The sequence below is a fragment of the Kogia breviceps genome, chromosome 12, assembly GCF_026419965.1.
Source record: "Kogia breviceps isolate mKogBre1 chromosome 12, mKogBre1 haplotype 1, whole genome shotgun sequence".
Lineage (NCBI taxonomy): Eukaryota > Metazoa > Chordata > Mammalia > Artiodactyla > Physeteridae > Kogia > Kogia breviceps.
This window is the reverse complement of record NC_081321.1, coordinates 38,549,757-38,568,327: the sequence shown is the minus strand read 5'-3', so window position 1 is coordinate 38,568,327 and position 18,571 is coordinate 38,549,757. Positions and strand designations below refer to the sequence as shown.

Below are 18,571 nucleotides of genomic sequence, written 5' to 3'. Positions count from 1 at the left end.
AGGGAATTCCCTAGAATTTATTTACTTGTACTGGAAAATTTTATTTACATACTCAAAAAGAGAAACTTCATTGAAAATTTTTGTAGACATACCTATCTTCCTTAAGTAATTTTGGTAAAGATCATTTAGAGTTAGATAAAATGATCAGTACTTACAGTAATTGAGATGATGAAAAGGGACAAAACTGAGATAAGAGAGGAATAGGTTTCAAAATGTTTTCTCAAGGTTAAGCTTTGGAAGATAATCATTACATGAGTAATTGCTTCTTCCAGCCATGTATTATATTCTTTTGTCCCTAAGAAAATGTTTTGTGTTTAGATATTTTTGGTAGCTCAGGGATCTTGAGACTGCATTAGCTTTATTATCTGAGTGGTGCCTTCTAGCTCAAAATATAAGCACCTTTGAAGATAATCTTAAAGAAGAGTGTGCTACATACTTTGTCTGACTTTCTTAGCCTCTGAACAGGCAGTTTTGGGACCAGAAAATGAGGGAGGCCTTCAATGATGACTCAGATAAAAGAAATATAAAATATTTTGAGTATCTTTAGCTTATTAACCAGTTACTTTTTTTTTTTTTTTTTAGGCTTTGAACTAACAATTGATCATCCACATACACATGTGGTAAAATGCACTCAACTTGTTCGAGGTAAGGAATCCCAACTTGAGATGCTGTCTTAAATTGTTTTACCATTTAGAGGCTAAGATTTGCTCTGGACAAATACAGAACATAGCTGCTTTGGCCAAAATTTAAATTAAAAAACCTACCTGGCTTAAATCAAAATGAGTAGTTGGAGTTTTTCTGTTGGGTTCTTAAAATGTTTTTAGGTGATCTCCAGATAAAGAGAGTTAGTTTCTTATGGATGTTTGTCAAAGCTGGGGGCAGATTTTGAAAAGTCACCAAATCATAAGTACCTAAGAGCAATTTTAAGGATGTCTTGGGGGTTAATATGATTCTAGTGTTGATTGTCCTAGGCACTCTTTTTTTTTCTTTTTGCGGTATGTGGGCCTCTCACTGTTGTGGCCTCTCCCTTTGCGGCGCATGGGCTCTGGACGCGCAGGCTCAGCGGCCATGGCTCACGGGCCCAGCCGCTCCGCGGCACGTGGGATCTTCCTGGACCGGAGCACGAACCCGTGTCCCCTGCATCGGCAGGCGGACTCTCATCCACTGCGCCACCAGGGAAGCCCTGTTCTAGGCACTCTTAAAGGCCACCCACAGGGTCATCTAGAATTTATTTGAACTTATTTTCATCTTTGTTAATTCCCTGGCAGGACTTGGTTTTTATTCTGATTTAACTATAGTAGCTGTAATTGCACGAAACCTAGTTCTTATTTATTTAAATAGTATCAAGGATATCTAGACACCACTGTGTGTTTAAATGCCATTTTTCGTTTTGTAGACTTAACTGATAATTGGCCTTATTTGTGTGTTTCATCTAAAAACTCAGAGTTTTCCCTGAGTTCTTATATTTTGAAAGCATTAAAAGGTTTACACTAACAGAGATGGATAAATGCTAATATTTAATCTAAGGAAGGTTAAAATTGCTTTGTTACCCAGAGCACTTTTTTTTGAAGGAGGAATTTTTATTTGTTTATTTATTTATTTGTTTATTTATTCTATTTTTTTGGCTGCATTGGGTCTTTGTTCCTGTGTGTGGTCTTTCTCTAGTTGCGGTGAGCTGGGGGCTACTCCTCATTGCGGTAGTTTCTCTTGTTGCAGAGCACGGGCTCTAGGCGCCCGGGCTTCAGGAGTTGTGGCTCGCGGGCTCTGGACCGCAGGCTCAGTAGTTGTGGCGCGTGGGATCTTCCCAGACCAGGGCTCAAACCTGTGTCCCCTGCATCGGCAGGCAGATTCTTAACCACTGCTCCACCAGGGAAGCCCAAAGGAGGAATTTTTAAAATTGTAATATATATGAATAATTTATGTTATTTGCTAATTTTTTCCAGATATAGCAAGGTTTTCTGGATTCTGATCTTGCCTCCAAATTAGTTCATCCCCTAGCTTAGAATTTCTCAGTGAACCCTTGTATCAGGATCTCTGATTTACTAACAAGTAAAAATGTTTGTTACATTCTTCTCCAAATGTGTTGAGTCAAACTCCAGGGAGGATGCCCAGGAATTGCATTTTAAACATGTACCCCTTATACCTGGTGTGCAGAATAAAGCTTAGGTCCCTAAGTCGGGAAGCAGCATAATTATTAATATTATAATTAAAAATCACTCAAACTGTTTTCTTTGACAGTAGAATGTAAACATCAGGTGGTCAGGGACCATGCCTGCCTCATTTACCACTATATTCTCTGCCTTTCAAATATTAAATGTTTACTAAATAATTGTTCAGAATGAATGGAACTAATAACCTTCCCCCCCCCACCCCCTTTCTTTTTTTTAGCAAGCAAGGACTTAGCACAGACTTCTTACTTCATGGCAACCAACAGGTTTATATTTTAATATTTTTCTCTTCTATTTTTGGATAGTACTTTACTTGTGTTAGAATTGTCACTTTTTGATGGGTGTATGGAAAGATGACAGGTCTTGTACTTAGTAAACTAGAAGCCAAAGATCTAGGCAAGGATCTCTGATACAATGTGTTATAACAATTCTATGGTAAAGGTTGATTTTTCTGCACAGTTTTCATGTGTACCTTAAAATTTCCATGCTGCTTTTTTAATTTGTTAAAGTGATATATTTATTTATTGCTGATCATTTGATAGCCTACTTAATTCTGCATTTGTTACTTTGCTTTAAAATATCCAAGAGCATAATTCTGAAAGTTTGTTTAAACTTGGGGTTCATTGACAGTGACTAAAATCCGATTTGGAGGATTCTGCTGTTACTATATTTTAACACTCCTTTTTTCTTCACCCATGCCCAGATAAATGGGCATGTATATGTGTAAAGAGTTGTGATACTTTTTCTTTCTCCTTCCTTTTTTAAAGAAAAAAATTAATAATAACTTATATTACCAAATGACTTGCTTATTCTCATCTCCAATCTACTGGTTGTTCATGGAAACCAAAGATACTCCTAATGACTGTCAGGGCTAAGAAGTTCATTTTTATAGCCTGGTGGGAGAAATTTTAAAAGTAAACTGTCAAGTATATTCACACTTGAGAGACTGATTGTCTATTCATTATTTTAAAGAGACCAGACCTATGATTGGCACGAGACAAGATAATTTTTAGAATATTTCCTTAGGTATTTGACTTAGGGATTATGCATATCAAAAATCTTATAATTTTCCTTAAGTTCTGAGCTTATTCTCAGGATAATTAATCCTTATTTTAAAAAAACGGAATACTCAGTCTTTTATTTTTGTTTTTATTTTTTCCAGTCCTTCATCAGTGTTTGGATTAAATGATGTGTAGTCAAAAAAATAGAAAAGTTGTTACCTGAGTTGGTGGGTTAATGGAAAAAATCATGTTGGGTGCTGGATCAGAGCACTGGATATTTCTTGGCCTTCTTGCTCTCCAGTGGGTTTTTTTGTTTTTAAACATTTTTTTTTTAACTTTTTTTTTAAGTAATGGAGAGTTTTAACTTTGGGTTCAGAATTGAGAGCTCATGACACTCTCTTGTTTCCTTCCCTCTGATGTCAGCCTGCATTTGACCACATTTAGCCTGCAGTACACACCTCCTGTGGTGGCCTGTGTCTGCATTCATCTGGCTTGCAAGTGGTCCAACTGGGAGATCCCAGTCTCAACCGATGGGAAGCACTGGTGGGAGTATGTTGACGCCACTGTGACCTTGGAACTTTTAGATGGTAAGTTGTAGAGTAAGGGACCTTGAATAGCACTTGCTGTTGATCTGTCACATATCTGGCCAAAGGTGACTGGATTTCAGATGAATATAGTTAGTTGAGGTTATTCTTATTTCATTACTTCTGCCTCTCTGAGTTTTTCTTAAATGTTCTAATTTCATTTGTAGAACTGACACATGAATTTCTACAGATTCTGGAGAAAACCCCCAACAGGCTCAAACGAATTCGGAATTGGAGGGTAAGAATTATTGCTGTCAGTTTGTGGAACAAACCATTTTCTTCTTTTGACCACACCAGTGAAAATACCAGATATAGATATGTACCCTCGGTTTGGAATTTCCCTTTTTGTAGTTATGCAATAGTCATAATTTCAACTTCATAGCTTGGCTTCTGGCCCAGAAATCCATTGCTGTAGGCGACAGTGAGATTTATTTGGTGTTTTGCAACTCTTGTGATTTAGTCATTTGTTCAGCAACATTGGTTTTTTTTTTTTTTTTTTTTTTTTTGTGCTAGGCGGGCCTGTCACTGTTGTGGCCTCTCCCATTGCGGAGCATAGGCTCCGCGGCCATGGCTCACGGGCCCAGCCGCTCCGTGGCATGTGGGATCTTCCCGGACCGGGGCACGAACCCGTGTCCCCTGCATTGGCAGGCGGATTCTCAACCACTGCGCCACCAGGGAAGCCCTTGGTTATTTTTTTGTGTGGAGAGTGTTAAGGGGAAAAATTTGGCTTTTCTGAGTCACAGAATGTTGGCTTCTGGTATAGGAAAGATACAGAGTTAGGAGATTAGAACTGGTATCATAATTCGTCTTTGACATTACCAGCTTTTAAATGGATTTTAGAATTTTGTTTTTATATAGATTGCAGTCTAAAGTTGTATTTCAGATATTTTTCAAAGTCTTATTTATGAATAGTGGAATTAGCACCATTTGTTGAGAAGCCTGTCCTTTCCCCATTGAATGGTCTTGGCACCCTTGTCAAAAATCATTTGACCATGTATGTGAAGGTTTATTTCTGGGCTTTCTGTTGTGTTCCATTCACCTATATGTCTATATGTCAGTACCCCACTGTTTTGATTTCTGTGGCTTTGTAGTAAGTTTTGGAATCAGGAAGTGTGAGTCTTTCTGTTTTGTTCTTCATTTTCAAGATTGTTTTGACTATTCAGGATCCTTTGAGATTCCATATGAATTCTAGGATTTTTTTTTTTTAATTTATTTTGGCTGCACTGGGTCTTAGTTGCAGCACACGGGATCTTTGTTGTGGCATGTAGGCTTCTTAGTTGCAGCATGTGGACTCTTAGTTGCAGCATGCAGACTCTTAGTCATGGCATGCATGTGGGATCTAGTTCCCTGACCAGGGATCGAACCCAGGCCCCCTGCATTGAGAGTGTGGAGTCTTAACCACTGGACCACCACGGAAGTCCCCCCACATTTTAACAGTATTAATGTTTGAATTATGTTTGGATCCAGAACATAGGTGAGTTTCCAGTTATGTTTTATTTAATTTTTTTCAGCAGTGTTTTGCAGTTTTCATTGTACAAGTCTTTTACTTCCTTGGTTAATTCCCAAGTATTTTATTCTTTTTGGTGCTGTCAGTTTTGTTGATGTTCTCAAGGAACCAATTTGTGTTTTGGTTTTTCTCTAGTTTTCTTTATTTTATCTCTGCTCTAATCTTTATTATATCTTTCCTTCTGCTAGCTTTGTGTTTAATTCTTTTTCTAGTTCCTTAAGTTATAAAGTTAGTTTGTCGTTTTGAGATGTTTCTTGGTTGTTTTTTTTGGCCACACTGCACAGCTTGTGGGATTTTTAGTTCCCTGACCAGGGATTGAACCCAGGCCCCCAAGGCAGTGAGAGCAAGGAGTCCTAACCACTGGACTGCTAGGGAATTCCCAGTTTCTTGGGTTTTTTTGTTTTTTTAAAGTACTTTTTACTTTTAAAATTTTTATTCTTTTGGCCACTGTGTGTGACATACAGGATCTTAGTTCCTCAACCAGGGACTGAACTCATAGCCCCTGCATTGGGAGTGCAGAGTCTTAACCATTGGACTGCCAGGGAAGTCCCTGGTTTTTTTAATGTAGTGTTTATAGCTATAAATTTCTCCCTTAGCACCACTTTTTTTTTTTTTTTTTTTTTTTGTGGTACGTGGGCCTCTCACTGTTGTGGCCTCTCCTGTTGTGGAGCACAGGCTCTGGACGCGCAGGCTCAGTGGCCATGGCTCACGGGCCCAGCCGCTCCGCGGCATGTGGGATCTTCCCAGACCAGGGCATGAACCCGTGTCCCCTGCATCAGCAGGCGGACTCTCAACCACTGCGCCACCAGGGAAGCCCCTTAGCACCACTTTTGCTGCATACCTTAAGTTTGATATGTTGTGTTTTGTTTTTCTTGGTCTCTAAGTATTTTCTATTTTCCCTTTTGATTTCTTTGATCCAGTGGTTTAATTTCCACAATTTTGTGATTTTTTTTCCCCCAATTTTCATTCTGATACTGATTTCTAACTTTATCTTGTTGTGGTCAGAAAAAATACATGGTGTGATATGTATCTTTTAAAATCTATTGACTAAGTTTGCAGCCTAACATATGGTCTGTCCTGGATAATGTCCCATAGGTATTTGAAGAATGTATGTGCTGCTGTTTTGGGGGAGAGTGTTCTGTGTATGTCTGTTAGATCTAGCTAGTTTATTTATAAAGTCCTACTTCCTTATCTTCTGCTGGATCTATTATTGTGAGTGGGGTATTGAAGTTTCCAACTATTACTGTAAAGCTGTCTATTTCTCTTTAATTCTGTTAGGTTTTGGCCTCATATATTTTGATAACATGTCATTAGGTGTGTAAATGTTTATAATTGCTATGTCTAATTTCTGTAGCTAGCCTTTTAAAATATATAATGCTCTTTTTTGTCTCTTGAAATCTTTTTTGATTTCAAGTCTATTTTGTCTGCTATTAGTATAGCCATGCATGCTCTCTTTTGGTTACTGTTTGCATTGTATACCTTTTTCCATCCTTTCACTTACAGCCTGTTTGGGTCTTTGGATCTCAGCCTCTTGTAGATAGCATATAGTTGGATCATATGTTTTTATTCATTCTACAAATCTCTTGTCTTTTCCTTAAGAGTTTAATCCATTTACACTTAAAGTAATTACAGATGAGAGATTTACTTCTGTCACTTAATGCTATTTGTTTTTTATACAGGCATACCTTGTTCTATTGCACTTTGCAGATATTGCATTTTTTATATTGAAGTTTTGTGTTAGCCCTGCATCAAGCAAGTTTGTTGACGCCATTTTTCCAACAGTATTTGCTTACTTCGTGTCTCTGTTACACGTTGGTAATTATGGCAGTATGTTGAACTTTTTCATTATCATTATATTTTGTTATGGTGATATGTGATCAATAATCTTTACTATTACTACTACAACTCACTGAAGGCTCAAATGATGGTTAGCATTTTTTAGCAATAAGGTATGTCCATTTTTTTTAGACATAATGCTATTGCACATTTAATAGACTGTAGTGTAAACACAATTTTTATATGCACTGGGAAACCAAAACATTTGTGTGGCTCAGTTTATTGTGATATTTGCTTTATTGAGATGGTCTGGAACTGAACCCACAGTATCTCCAAGGTATGCCTACTGTATGCCTTATGGCTTTTTTGTCCCTCATTTCCTGCATTATACTGTCTTTTGTGCTTAGTTGATTTTTCGTAGTGAAAAATTTTTAATTCCTTTTTCATCCGTTTTTTGTATTAACATACAAAATTTGTTTCCTTTACAGTTGCATCCTCATCCCTTTTGGCTGTTGATTTTACAAAATTAAATATTTATACATTGTGTGCCCCCCGAAAACTAATAATTCTTTTAGATGCATTAGGCTCTTATACTATATAAAAAATAAGATTTGGAATTATAAGACAAAGTTATAGTAATACTAGGTTTTATACACTAATTTTCTTTTCCCTGAGAATGTGTTAGTCTCCTAAATCATGTAGAAAGCAAAATGTGCAATTATAAATCATTGTTACAAATACCAGCTTTTATAATTGCCCATGTATTTACTTTTATTGAGGTCTTTATTTCTCCATATGGCTTGAAGTTACTGTTTTGGAGGACTCCCTTGAGCCTTTCTTGTATGGCTGGTTTAGTGGTCACGAATCCCCTCAGCTTTTGTTTATCAGGAGATAATTAATTTCTCCTTCACTTTTTTGAAGGACATTCTTAATGTATATAGGCTTATTGGCCAACAGTTTTTTTCTTTTAGTACTTGGGATTTATCAGCTCACTGTCTTGTGGCCTCCAAAGTTTCTGTTGAGAAATCTCATGATCTTATTAAGGATCCCTTGTATGTGACAGTTTGCTTCTTGCTGCTTTCAAAATTCTGTCTTTGGCTTTTGAAAGTTTGATATGTCTTTTTTTTTTTTAATACCATGATTTTAAGAATTGAGGTATAGTTGATGTACAATATTATATAAATTTCAGGTGTATAACAAAATGATTCACAATTTTTAAAGGTTATATTCCACTTATTGTAAAATATTGTCTATATTCCCTGTGTTGTACTATATATCCTTGTAGCTTATTTATTTTATACATAGTAGTTTGTACCTCTTAATGCCCTATCCTTATCTTGCCCATTCCCCCTTCCCTCTCCCTGCTGGTAACCACTAGTTTGTTGTCTATATCTGTGAGTCTGTATCTATTTTGTTATATTCATTAATTTTATTTTTAAAATTCCACATATAAGTGGTAACATACAGTATTTTAGCCTAATACCGTCCAAGTTCATCTATGTTGTTGCAAATGGCAAAATTTCCTTCTTTTTTATGACTGAGTTGTATTCCATCGTATATATACCACATCTTCTTTACCCATTCATCTGTTTTTTTTTAAAATTTTAATTGAGGTATAGTTGGGGAGTTACCTGGTGGTCTAGTGGTTAGGATTTGGTGCTTTCACGGCCGTGGCCTGGGTTCAATCCCTGGTCGGGGAACAGATCCTGCAAGCTGTGTGGTGTGGCAAAAAAAAAGAAGTATAGTTGATTTACAATGTTGTGTTAATTTCTGCTGTACAGCAAAGTGGTTCATTTATACATATATATAAATTCTTTTTCATATTCTTTTATATTATAGTTTATCAGAGGATATTGAATATAGTTCCCTGTGCTATACAATAGGACCTTGTTGTTTATCAATTCTATATATAATAGTTTGCATCTGCTAACCCCAAACTCCCACTCCATCCCTCCCTCATCCCCCTCCCCCTTGGCAACCCTAAGTCTGTTCTTTATGTCTGTGAGTCTATTTCTGTTTCGTAGATAAGTTCATTTGTGTCATATTTTATATTCCACATATAAATGATATCATATGATATTTGTCTTTGCCTAACTTAACGTCACTTAGTATGATAATATCTAGGTCCATCCATGTTGCTGCAAATGCCATTATTTTGTTCTTTTTTAATGGCTGAGTAGTATTCCATTGTATATATGTACCACATCTTCTTATCCATTCATCTGTCAATGGACATTTAGGTTGTTTCCACATTTTGGCTATTGTGAATAGTGCTGCTATGAACATTGGGGTACATGTATCTTTTTGAACTACAGTTTTGTCCGGATGTATGCCCAGGAGTGGGATTGCTGGATGATACGGCAACTCTAGTTTTAGCTTTTTGAGGAACCTCCATACTGTTTTCCACAGTGGCTGCACCATCTTACATTCCCACCAACAGTATAGGAGGGTTCCGTTTTCTCCATACCTTTTCTAGCATTTGTTATTTGTAGACTTTTTAATGATGGCCATTCTGACTGGTATGAGGTGGTACCTCTTTGTAGTTTTATTTGCATTTCTCTGATAAGTAGTGATGTTGAGCATCTTTTCATGTGCCTGTTGGCCATCTGTATGTCTTCTTTGGAGAAATGTGTATTTAGGTCTTCTTCCCATGTTTGGATTGGATTGTTTGTTTTTTTGTCGTTGAGTTGTATGAGCTGTTTTTATATTTTGGAAATTAAGCCCTTATCAGTCACATCATTTGCAAATATTTTCTCCTAGTCCATAGGTTATCTTTTCATTTTGTTTACTGTTTCCTTTGCTATGCAAAAGCTTGTATTTGATTAGGTCCATTTGTTTATTTTTGCTTTTATTTCTATTGCCTTGGGAGACTGACCTAAGAAAACCTTGGTACAGTTTTTGTCAGAGAATGTTTTTTTTTTTTTGCGGTACACGGGCCTCTCACTGTTGTGGCCTCTCCCGTTGTGAAGCACAGGCTCCGGACGCGCAGGCTCAGCGGCCATGGCTCACGGGTCCAGCTGCTCTGCGGCACGTGGGATCTTCCCGGACCAGGGCATGAACCCGTGTCCCCTGCATTGGCAGGCGGACTCTCAACCACTGCGCCACCAGGGAAGCCCAGAGAATGTTTTGCTTATGTTCTCTTCTAGGAGTTTTATGGTGTCATGTCTTATGTTTAAGTCTTTAAGCCTTTTTTTTTTTTTGCGGTATGTGGGCCTCTGACTGTCGTGGCTTCTCCCATTGTGGAGCACAGACTCCGGACTCACAGGCTCAGCGGCCATGGCTCATGGGCGTAGCCGCTCCGCGGCATGTGGGATCTTCCCGGACCGGGGCACGAACCCGTGTCCCCTGCATCAGCAGGCGGACTCTCAACCACTGCGCCACCAAGGAAGCCCTTTAAGCCATTTTGAGTTTATTTTTGTGTATGGTGTGAGGGTGTGTTCTAACTTCATTGAATTACATGTGGCTCTCCAACTTTCCCAACACCACTTGTTGAAGAGACTGTATATTCTTGCCTCCTTTGTCAAAGATTAATTGACTGTAGGCATGTGTGTTTATTATTTATGGGCTCTCTATTCTGTTCCATTGATCCAGATGTCTGATTTTGTGCCAGTACCACACTGATTACTGATAGCTTTGTAGTACTGTCTGAAGTCTGGGAGGGTTAAGTATGATATGTCTTGATGTGAGTCTCTTTGAGTTCATCCTGGAGTTCACTGAGCTTCTTGGATATCTATGTTCATGTTTTTTCATCAGATTTGGAGAGTTCTGAGCTGCTGTATCTTCACATATTCTCTGCCTCTTTCTCTTTCTTTTCATTTTCTGGAATTGCTACAATGCATACATTGGTCTATTTGATGGTGTCCCATAGGTCCCTTAGGCTCTGTTCACTTGCTTCAGTATTTTTTCTTTCTGTTCCTCAGACTTGATAATTTCCATTGTCCTATTTTCAAGTTTGCTGATTCTTCTGCCTGTTCAGATCTGCCTTTGAATCCCTCCAGTGCATTTTTCATTTCAGTTATCGTACTTTTCAACTCCAGGATTTCTTTCTGGTTTCTTTTAAAGTTTTTAATCTCTTTTTTGATACTTTCATTTTGTTCACATGTTTTCTTGACTTTTTGACATCTTCATTTCGTTGAGTATCTTTAAGGCAGTTAATGTCTTTGCCTAGTAGATCTGGCATTGGGTCCTTTTCAGGGACAGTTTCTTTTGATTTTTTTTTTCCTTTGAATGGGCTATACTTTTGTGTTTCTTTATGTGCCTTGTGATTTTTTTGTTGAAGACTGGACATTTGAATCTAATAACATGGTAACTCTGGAAATCAGATTCTCTCCATTTCCTGGGGTTTGCTGGAATTTTTTTTTTTTTTTTGTATATTTGGGGTGGGGGCTTGATTTTGAAGGATATTTCTGTGCTGAGGATCAGCTTGATGTATAAAATTAATGTCTTCTCAGTTCTTATCTAAGCCTTTTCCTGGACATTTCTGTAGGGACAGTGTTTTTTTAAATGTTCTACTCTAATATCTTTTTCTCCCAAAGGGAGAAAAAGCAAAAAATGAAGTGGGGGATGAAGGGGGCTGGCCCTTATATCTGGGGAAGTCACTTCAGCCAGAGGGGGAGGGGATTGCAACAATGGAGGGAGGTGCAACAACAATGGCTATCTTTTTCTTTGTACCTCTGTGATGGAAAGCAGCAGTCAGCAATCAGACCACAGATCTCCAATATTTGGAAAATAGAGCCCTTTTTGCCTAACCAGGGTCCCCCAAGCTGTGTGCAAGCAACTCCAGGAACAGGTGTACAGCTAACTGGGGCTGAGAACGGAAATTGAGGGAAATTAACCTCAGTTTATTGTCCAGGGCTTACCCTGGCAGCTGCAAGCCTTAGCAGACTGCAGAGTTCCAAAATAGTTATGTTAGACAGATTCTGCATTTGCAATTGTTGTCTAGGTGGGACAGATTCCTGGTGCTTCCTACTCTGCTGTCTTCACAGAATCTTCCTCCTTTTTTTAAAGCTAAATGGTATTTCATTGTATATGTAGACCACATTTTTTTTTAATACATTCATTTATTGATGGACACTTGGGTTGCTTTCATACCTTAGGTATTGTGAAAAGTGCTGCAACGAACATGGGAGTTCAGATACCTCTTTGAGATCTTGTGATGCTTGATTGAAGGTTTAAAAAATCTTCTCTCTCCTGATGGTAATAATTATCAATCTCATGTTAGAGTAACCTTCTGGTTATGGGCTATCCCAGACTCCCAATGTCACAGCAAACACAGTCTACTCATTTCAGTGTTTTTTTTTTCCATTTGATAAATTACCTGAAGTGAAAAGATGCTATTTGCTTCATTCTAGGCATGCCAGGCTGCCAAGAAAACAAAAGCAGATGACCGAGGAGCAGATGAAAACACTTCGGAGCAGACAATCCTTAATATGATTTCCCAGAGCTCTTCAGATACAACTATTGCAGGTTTAATGAGTATGTCAGCTTCTTCTACCACAAGTACAGTGCCTTCCCTTCCAGCCACTGAAGAGTCGACCAGTAACTTAAGCAATGTGGAGATGTTGCCAAGCGAGCGTTGGCTGTCCTCCCACCCTCCTTTTAAGGTAGAACCTGCTCAGGGTCATCGGACTAGTGAGAATTTAGCACTTATAGGAGTTGATCATTCCTTGCAACAGGATGGTTCAAATGCATTTGTTTCCCAGAAGCAGAATAGTAAGAGTGTGCCATCAGCTAAAGTATCCCTGAAAGAATACCGTGCAAAGCATGCAGAAGAGTTGGCTGCCCAGAAGAGGCAACTGGAGAACATGGAGGCCAATGTGAAGTCACAGTATGCCTATGCTGCCCAGAATCTCCTGTCTCACCATGATAGCCATTCTTCCGTCCTTCTGAAAATGCCCATAGAGGGCTCAGAAAACCCTGAGCGGCCTTTTCTGGAAAAGACTGACAAAACAGCTCTCAAAATGAGAATCCCAGTGACAAGTGGAGATAAAGCTGCCACTTCAAAACCAGAGGAGATAAAAATGCGCATCAAAGTTCACACTGCAGCTGACAAGCACAATTCTGTAGATGACGGTGTCACAAAGAGCCGTGAGCACAAAGAAAAGCACAAGACTCATCCATCTAATCATCATCATCATCATAATCACCACTCACACAAACACTCTCACTCACAGCTTCCAGCCAGTACTGGGAACAAACGTCCAGGTGATCCAAAACATAGTAGCCAGATAAGCACCTTAGCGCACAAACCCTATAGCTTGTCTAGCTCTTTCTCCTCTTCCAGTTCTTCTCGTAAAAGGCCCCTCCCTGAAGAGACTGGAGGGGCAGTGTTTGATCATTCAGCTAAGATTGCCAAGAATACTAAATCCTCTTCCATAAATTTCTCCTTCCCTCCTCTTCCTGCAATGGCCCAGTTGCCTGGGCATAGCTCAGATACAAGTGGCCTTACTTTTTCACAGCCCAGCTGTAAAACCCGAGTTCCTCACATGAAATTGGATAAAGGCTCCAGTGGGGCCAATGGTCACAATGCAACCCAGACCATAGACTATCAAGATACTGTGAATATGCTTCACTCCCTCCTCAATGCCCAAGGTGTTCAGCCCACTCAGCCGCCTGCGTTTGAATATGTTCATTCATATGGAGAATATCTGAATCCACGGGCTGGTGGAATGTCCTCCAGACCTGGCAATACAGACAAACCCCGGCTACCACCTCTACCATCAGAACCTCCTCCACCACTTCCACCCCTTCCCAAGTAAAAAAGAAAAAGACGAGGAGAAAAAAAACTTTAAAAACACATCTTTTTTTTTTTTTTTTAAAAACTACTGATTCTGGACTAAGAAAATTACTTCCCTTATGAAATATGTCACCCTTGTTGGACTAAGAATAAATTTATATTGAGACATAGGTGAGAAGGTGGTAGAGGGCCTTGGTTATTATATCTCCTGCCTCAGAAATTTAACTATTTTATTATAGTTTTTACTGAGAGGTGAGAATGTGTTAAAGCTGTGAAGGATTCAGAATACTTTCTCTATTCTTGGCCTCTCCACCTCCTAATTAGGTCGATTAGAGTTGATATCTTCCCTCTTCTTGCCAGGACTGAAGTATGGAGGGCTTGTTTTATCAAACAGTTGTGGATCCTTTTGGTGTTTAATATATCAGAAGAGAGGAAGTATTTAAACGTCAAAATCTTTTAAGAGACTTTAAAAAAATAATTTAAAGAAAGTAAGTTATCTGTTTAGTTTTTTTTATATAATTGGGGAAGGGATAGGGATTTTGCTGTGTGTAAGAGTTACACAGCAGTAAGTCCTGGGGGGTGGGATTGGAGGGTGGGGGGTGTGTGTGTAGGGGGGATGGGAGGATAGGATTTTGGCTGTGAGTTCTGAGATCGGCCCTGGCCACTTGCAGTGTTTCGACCTTTTAAGTGTGTGGGTATGTGTGTTTTTAGTGTGTCTGTTTAAAAATCATGGTTTTTCTTTCCTTCCCTGTACTTCACCATTTTTACTTCCTAACAGTCTACTAGAGAGAACACGGTGTGGCCTTTAAAACATGAAGGAAGAGGCCTGTATTTGACATTTCTCTTTCTTTATGTTGTAATTGAGGGTAGCCTTCTAAATTCTAGTTTGGGCAGGTGCAGCCAATGGTCTGACTCTGGACTCCATTATAAAAGCTTCCTTTTTACCCCCTTTTTCCTTTTGATACAGAACACAGGTGGGGTTGAGGAAGAAGGCTGGAGAGCTAGGCTGGCTTCTGCCCTACAGAATTGGGTGTGCTCTTTTTCACGTTGGGCTTTGGGAAAGTGTTCAAATAAGAGCAGTCTCAGGGTCTCTGAAGGGAAGGGGGATGTGCTATCCTTCCTGTGAAAGCCCAGACCACATGTGAGAATAGATCTGGGAGAAGCCATGGAGCTAAAGGATACTGAAAACAATGAAAACTGTGATTGGGAATTTTTAGGACATTGTAGTTTAAATTATATTATGAATGTAAGACTTGATTTTTGTCTGTATATCTGAAGGGAGGCAGCTGCATCCTCAATTTTTGCAGCCTAAATGACTTCAGATATTGGAGCTTATGAATTTAACAGTGCTGGTGCCATGAGGGTGAGCAAGACTAGCCTTCAGATACTGTTATGTTTAGATTGTGCATCTTTGGTGGTTTTAGCTTCTAGGCAGAAGTTCTTCTGTAGATTTCTAAGAGTCCTTTAGAAAAATGGATCAGGAGTCCTGTTCCTAATGGGTGCTTAATTATCCCATATTTTAGGAGTGAACATTTTTGTTGAGGAAAGAAATCTTTCAAGGGGCTGGAAAGAATTCTAACCAAGTTGTCCAGCTGAAAATGCCACCTAGCCACATATCATTTAATGTGGTATTTTTTTCAGTCTTCGTGGTGTTTTTTGCCATGGAAAAGGTGATGCAATTTGAATTTGTCTTCTTGATTTTAATGCAGCTTCTTTCACACCAAATATTCTTTGTGGATAAATTGAATTTTTTCATTGGAAGTCATAGGGAGATAGGAGTTGTACATGTGCTGCTGCTTGCCAGGAACAGGTTGGGGAGAAAACGGAGACAGTTGGAATTGATGATGCACTGGCCTAATATAGGAGGGAATTTGTTCAGTAAGCCTTAACTGAAGGTGAATTAGTGTCCTGCACTTCAGCATATTTGAACTGTCTGGAGTGCCTGCCATTGCTGTGTAAAGTGAGCTCTGTGCTGATTGATAACACCAGTAATACTTTTGACTTGGAATGTCATTTTACTTTTATGGATGACATTTTCCTCTTTCTCCTTGATATTTTCTGTATTGTGCTTGGTAATTGGTAGATGCGTGGTGTGTTTACTAAATTTAGGCTATTTGTTTAGATTTTGTTTGGCAGAGTCAGCTTTCCTTTCTGACCTTCCCAAAAGGTTATTTAGTTTGCATTTGTATCTTGTGGAATTGATGATCACTGATTTATGAAAATGTCTTTTACAGCTTTCAGTTTTTCTCATCAAATGTCACATATTTTCTAGTCACATTCACTCTCTCACCACAGAGATACATATCCACTTGGCCTCAGCAGTTCTCCATGGCAGTCTGTAGTTCCTTAGAACTTTGTCAGGAGTGACCTTGAAAAAAGTGCTTACTAGAGCCTAAGAGCTGCTTTACGTTGCATAGTCTGGCCTTTGCACTGGTAGATCATTGCTGATATAGGTCAGTTTAGAGACTTTTTAGTATTAGTGCCTCCTGATACTGTTTTAAGATACCTACAGTGTCCGCTTTTATATCTATGCATATGTCATGAAACTTCTTAGGGGCTCTGCATGAAGCTGCTTACTGCATTGTCTTTGGGTTAGCAGATGTGCCTGTCAGCTAGCATGCATGTTGTCCAAATTCCATAAGCTTACGCTTCAGAAGATTGTGTGGTTTCAAAACGCTGTGTCTTCTCCTACCCTCACCACTGCAAAGGGTGAGAAACAGGATTTATACATGCAAAGTTAGTCTAGTAAACATGGCTTTTTTTCCCCTCCTTTTAACCTTATCAAGGATAAGTGGTGGTAAGCAGGCCTGGAGCCTCAAGTTCTATAAATTTCATTCCTAAAACTTTTCTTGAATCTCATGTTGGCAAAAACAAATACCTGTGAATTGTCCTTAGGGCTTTTAATCAGATACCTGTGTTGCTGTTAGCTGAACTCTAGTGAAGCATTAATCTAAAGCTACATTGGTCTTCTTAAGTATCAATTATGCTTTTTGGGTTTAGAAAATACTAGGAATTAGTCTAGTCTTTTCTCTTGAATCAATGTGTTTCCATATCTGAGACCCTCAGCTTCCTCTTTTTTTAAAAAAAAATGATTTTAGGGTTTTGATTTAATGTATCCTTTTTCATAGTTCTGTATTATTGGCTTCACCAATATTGACAGAAAAAATTTAAATCTCCAGTTGGAAACAGCAGTGGATTAAGATATAGAAATAAAATCATGGTAACATCAGTGCTAGATTTACTTAAGCCTCTGCAACTTAATTCCCTATACTGAAAATCCATACCCCTTATGCCTTGTTTCTGGACAAAGGCAAGTAGAGGAGTCTTATCCCAGTATGGTTGGATTTTAAACATATCTGTGTTTCCCCGCAGAAACACAGGACTGTGGGAACTTGGGAACTGATTAAATTTTAAAAGGATTAGTCTTTTGTTGATGATCTATTTTGATACTAATGCCAGGAAAAGGGATTCTAGGACATCTTGGAGTTGGAATACAAATATTATTCTCTTGGGTTTGGGAGAATTTAAGCAGTCTGTGCAACCCTTCACATGGTGAGAAATAAGCCCTCTGCAGTCCCACGAAACTTTCAGTGACTTTGATGCCTCCCTAAATTTCTTGTGTTGCTGCTTGTTAACACCCAGATTTTAACTGAGTGTTTGTTCCTGGTGGTTTAAAAAATGTTCATGTTGTATCACACTGTCAAGTTTTATCTTTTTATCCCTCTGTGGGATTAAAAGCATGGTACTATAATCCTGCCTGATAGAGTGGTCTGGAGTGAGAATTATTTTTTAAGTGGGAGACCCTTCCATTTTAATGTTTCTAAAGTTTTTAGCATGAACTCGGCATTGGAAAAGGGAGGGCAAAAAAGGAATGTTTACTAAAAAGTGGTGTCTACTCTTCCCCTTCATGAGTGTGTATTCATGGTGAATGAAAAGAAGAGAAAGACTTGACAGCATGCTAATTGAAGCCAGAGCAGGTATGTCTCCATCAGGTTATCAGGAACTCTTCAGTTGAAAGCTGAGGCCTTAACTGATTAGTGGTTGATCACATTGGAGTTGGTTATAAGATGGAAGTGCTGGCTGGGTTAAGCACCCAGAGAAAAGAATGCAGCCGACTAACTTAGTGTTAACCTAGGTTTCTGGATTTGAAACTGACCTCCCCACCCTACTCCACACACCTAAAACTGTTTTCTTATCAGACCAAAGAGCAAAGAAGGAAAAAAAAAGTAAAACACTTTTCCAATCTATGTCACTCAGGTACAATTTTGTGGTGATATTTTTGTCTCTTTTCTTTGGATTGCTCTTAAGAGTCCTTTCTAGCATATTATTCTGCTCTTGCCTCTGTCCTCCTTGGGGCACCTCAATTCTGGATGCTACCCCTGGGATCTCTACTGCTGTTATATGAACGGTGAGATATAAGTGACCATTATAGTAAGGGCTCTTTGTAAAACATTAAAAAATTTAAAAAAAAAATTTAAAAAGGATATTGTATACATTTTATAGTCTGGCTATCAGTTTGATATCTTGCTGTCAAGTACGTTTCTCAGTCTGTATTTATCCATCCCATCAATAAATGTTAATGTTAAAACAATCATCTGATTATTGAAAACAATCATCTGATTATTGTTTATGTGTACTGAGTCTTCAAGTTAGTCTTTAACTGTCATTTGATTGATATGATAATAGTTTTGTTTTAGTTTTGGTAATATAGTATGTACTTTCTTACTACACAAGACCCTATGGGAATTGAGTTCATTGGAAATAGCTAACTAAGATTTGCTCATTACAGTGAACCTGAT

At 38.6% G+C, this 18,571-nt stretch overlaps 1 protein-coding gene across 2 annotated transcripts in view; it reads left to right on the top strand.

Annotated features, from left to right (window-relative positions):
* CCNT1 (cyclin T1) overlaps positions 1 to 18,364 on the top strand; it is a 63,464-nt gene extending 45,100 nt beyond the window's left edge. For both annotated transcript variants that reach the window (XM_067009195.1, XM_067009196.1), the window contains 5 exons: positions 583 to 645; positions 2,389 to 2,434; positions 3,593 to 3,756; positions 3,921 to 3,991; positions 12,388 to 18,364. In XM_067009195.1, coding sequence (XP_066865296.1) covers positions 583 to 645; positions 2,389 to 2,434; positions 3,593 to 3,756; positions 3,921 to 3,991; positions 12,388 to 13,794 — 1,751 coding nt within the window. In that variant the 3' untranslated portion in view covers positions 13,795 to 18,364. The remainder of the gene's footprint in view (positions 1 to 582; positions 646 to 2,388; positions 2,435 to 3,592; positions 3,757 to 3,920; positions 3,992 to 12,387) is intronic.
* The last annotated feature ends 207 nt before the right edge of the window (positions 18,365 to 18,571 follow it).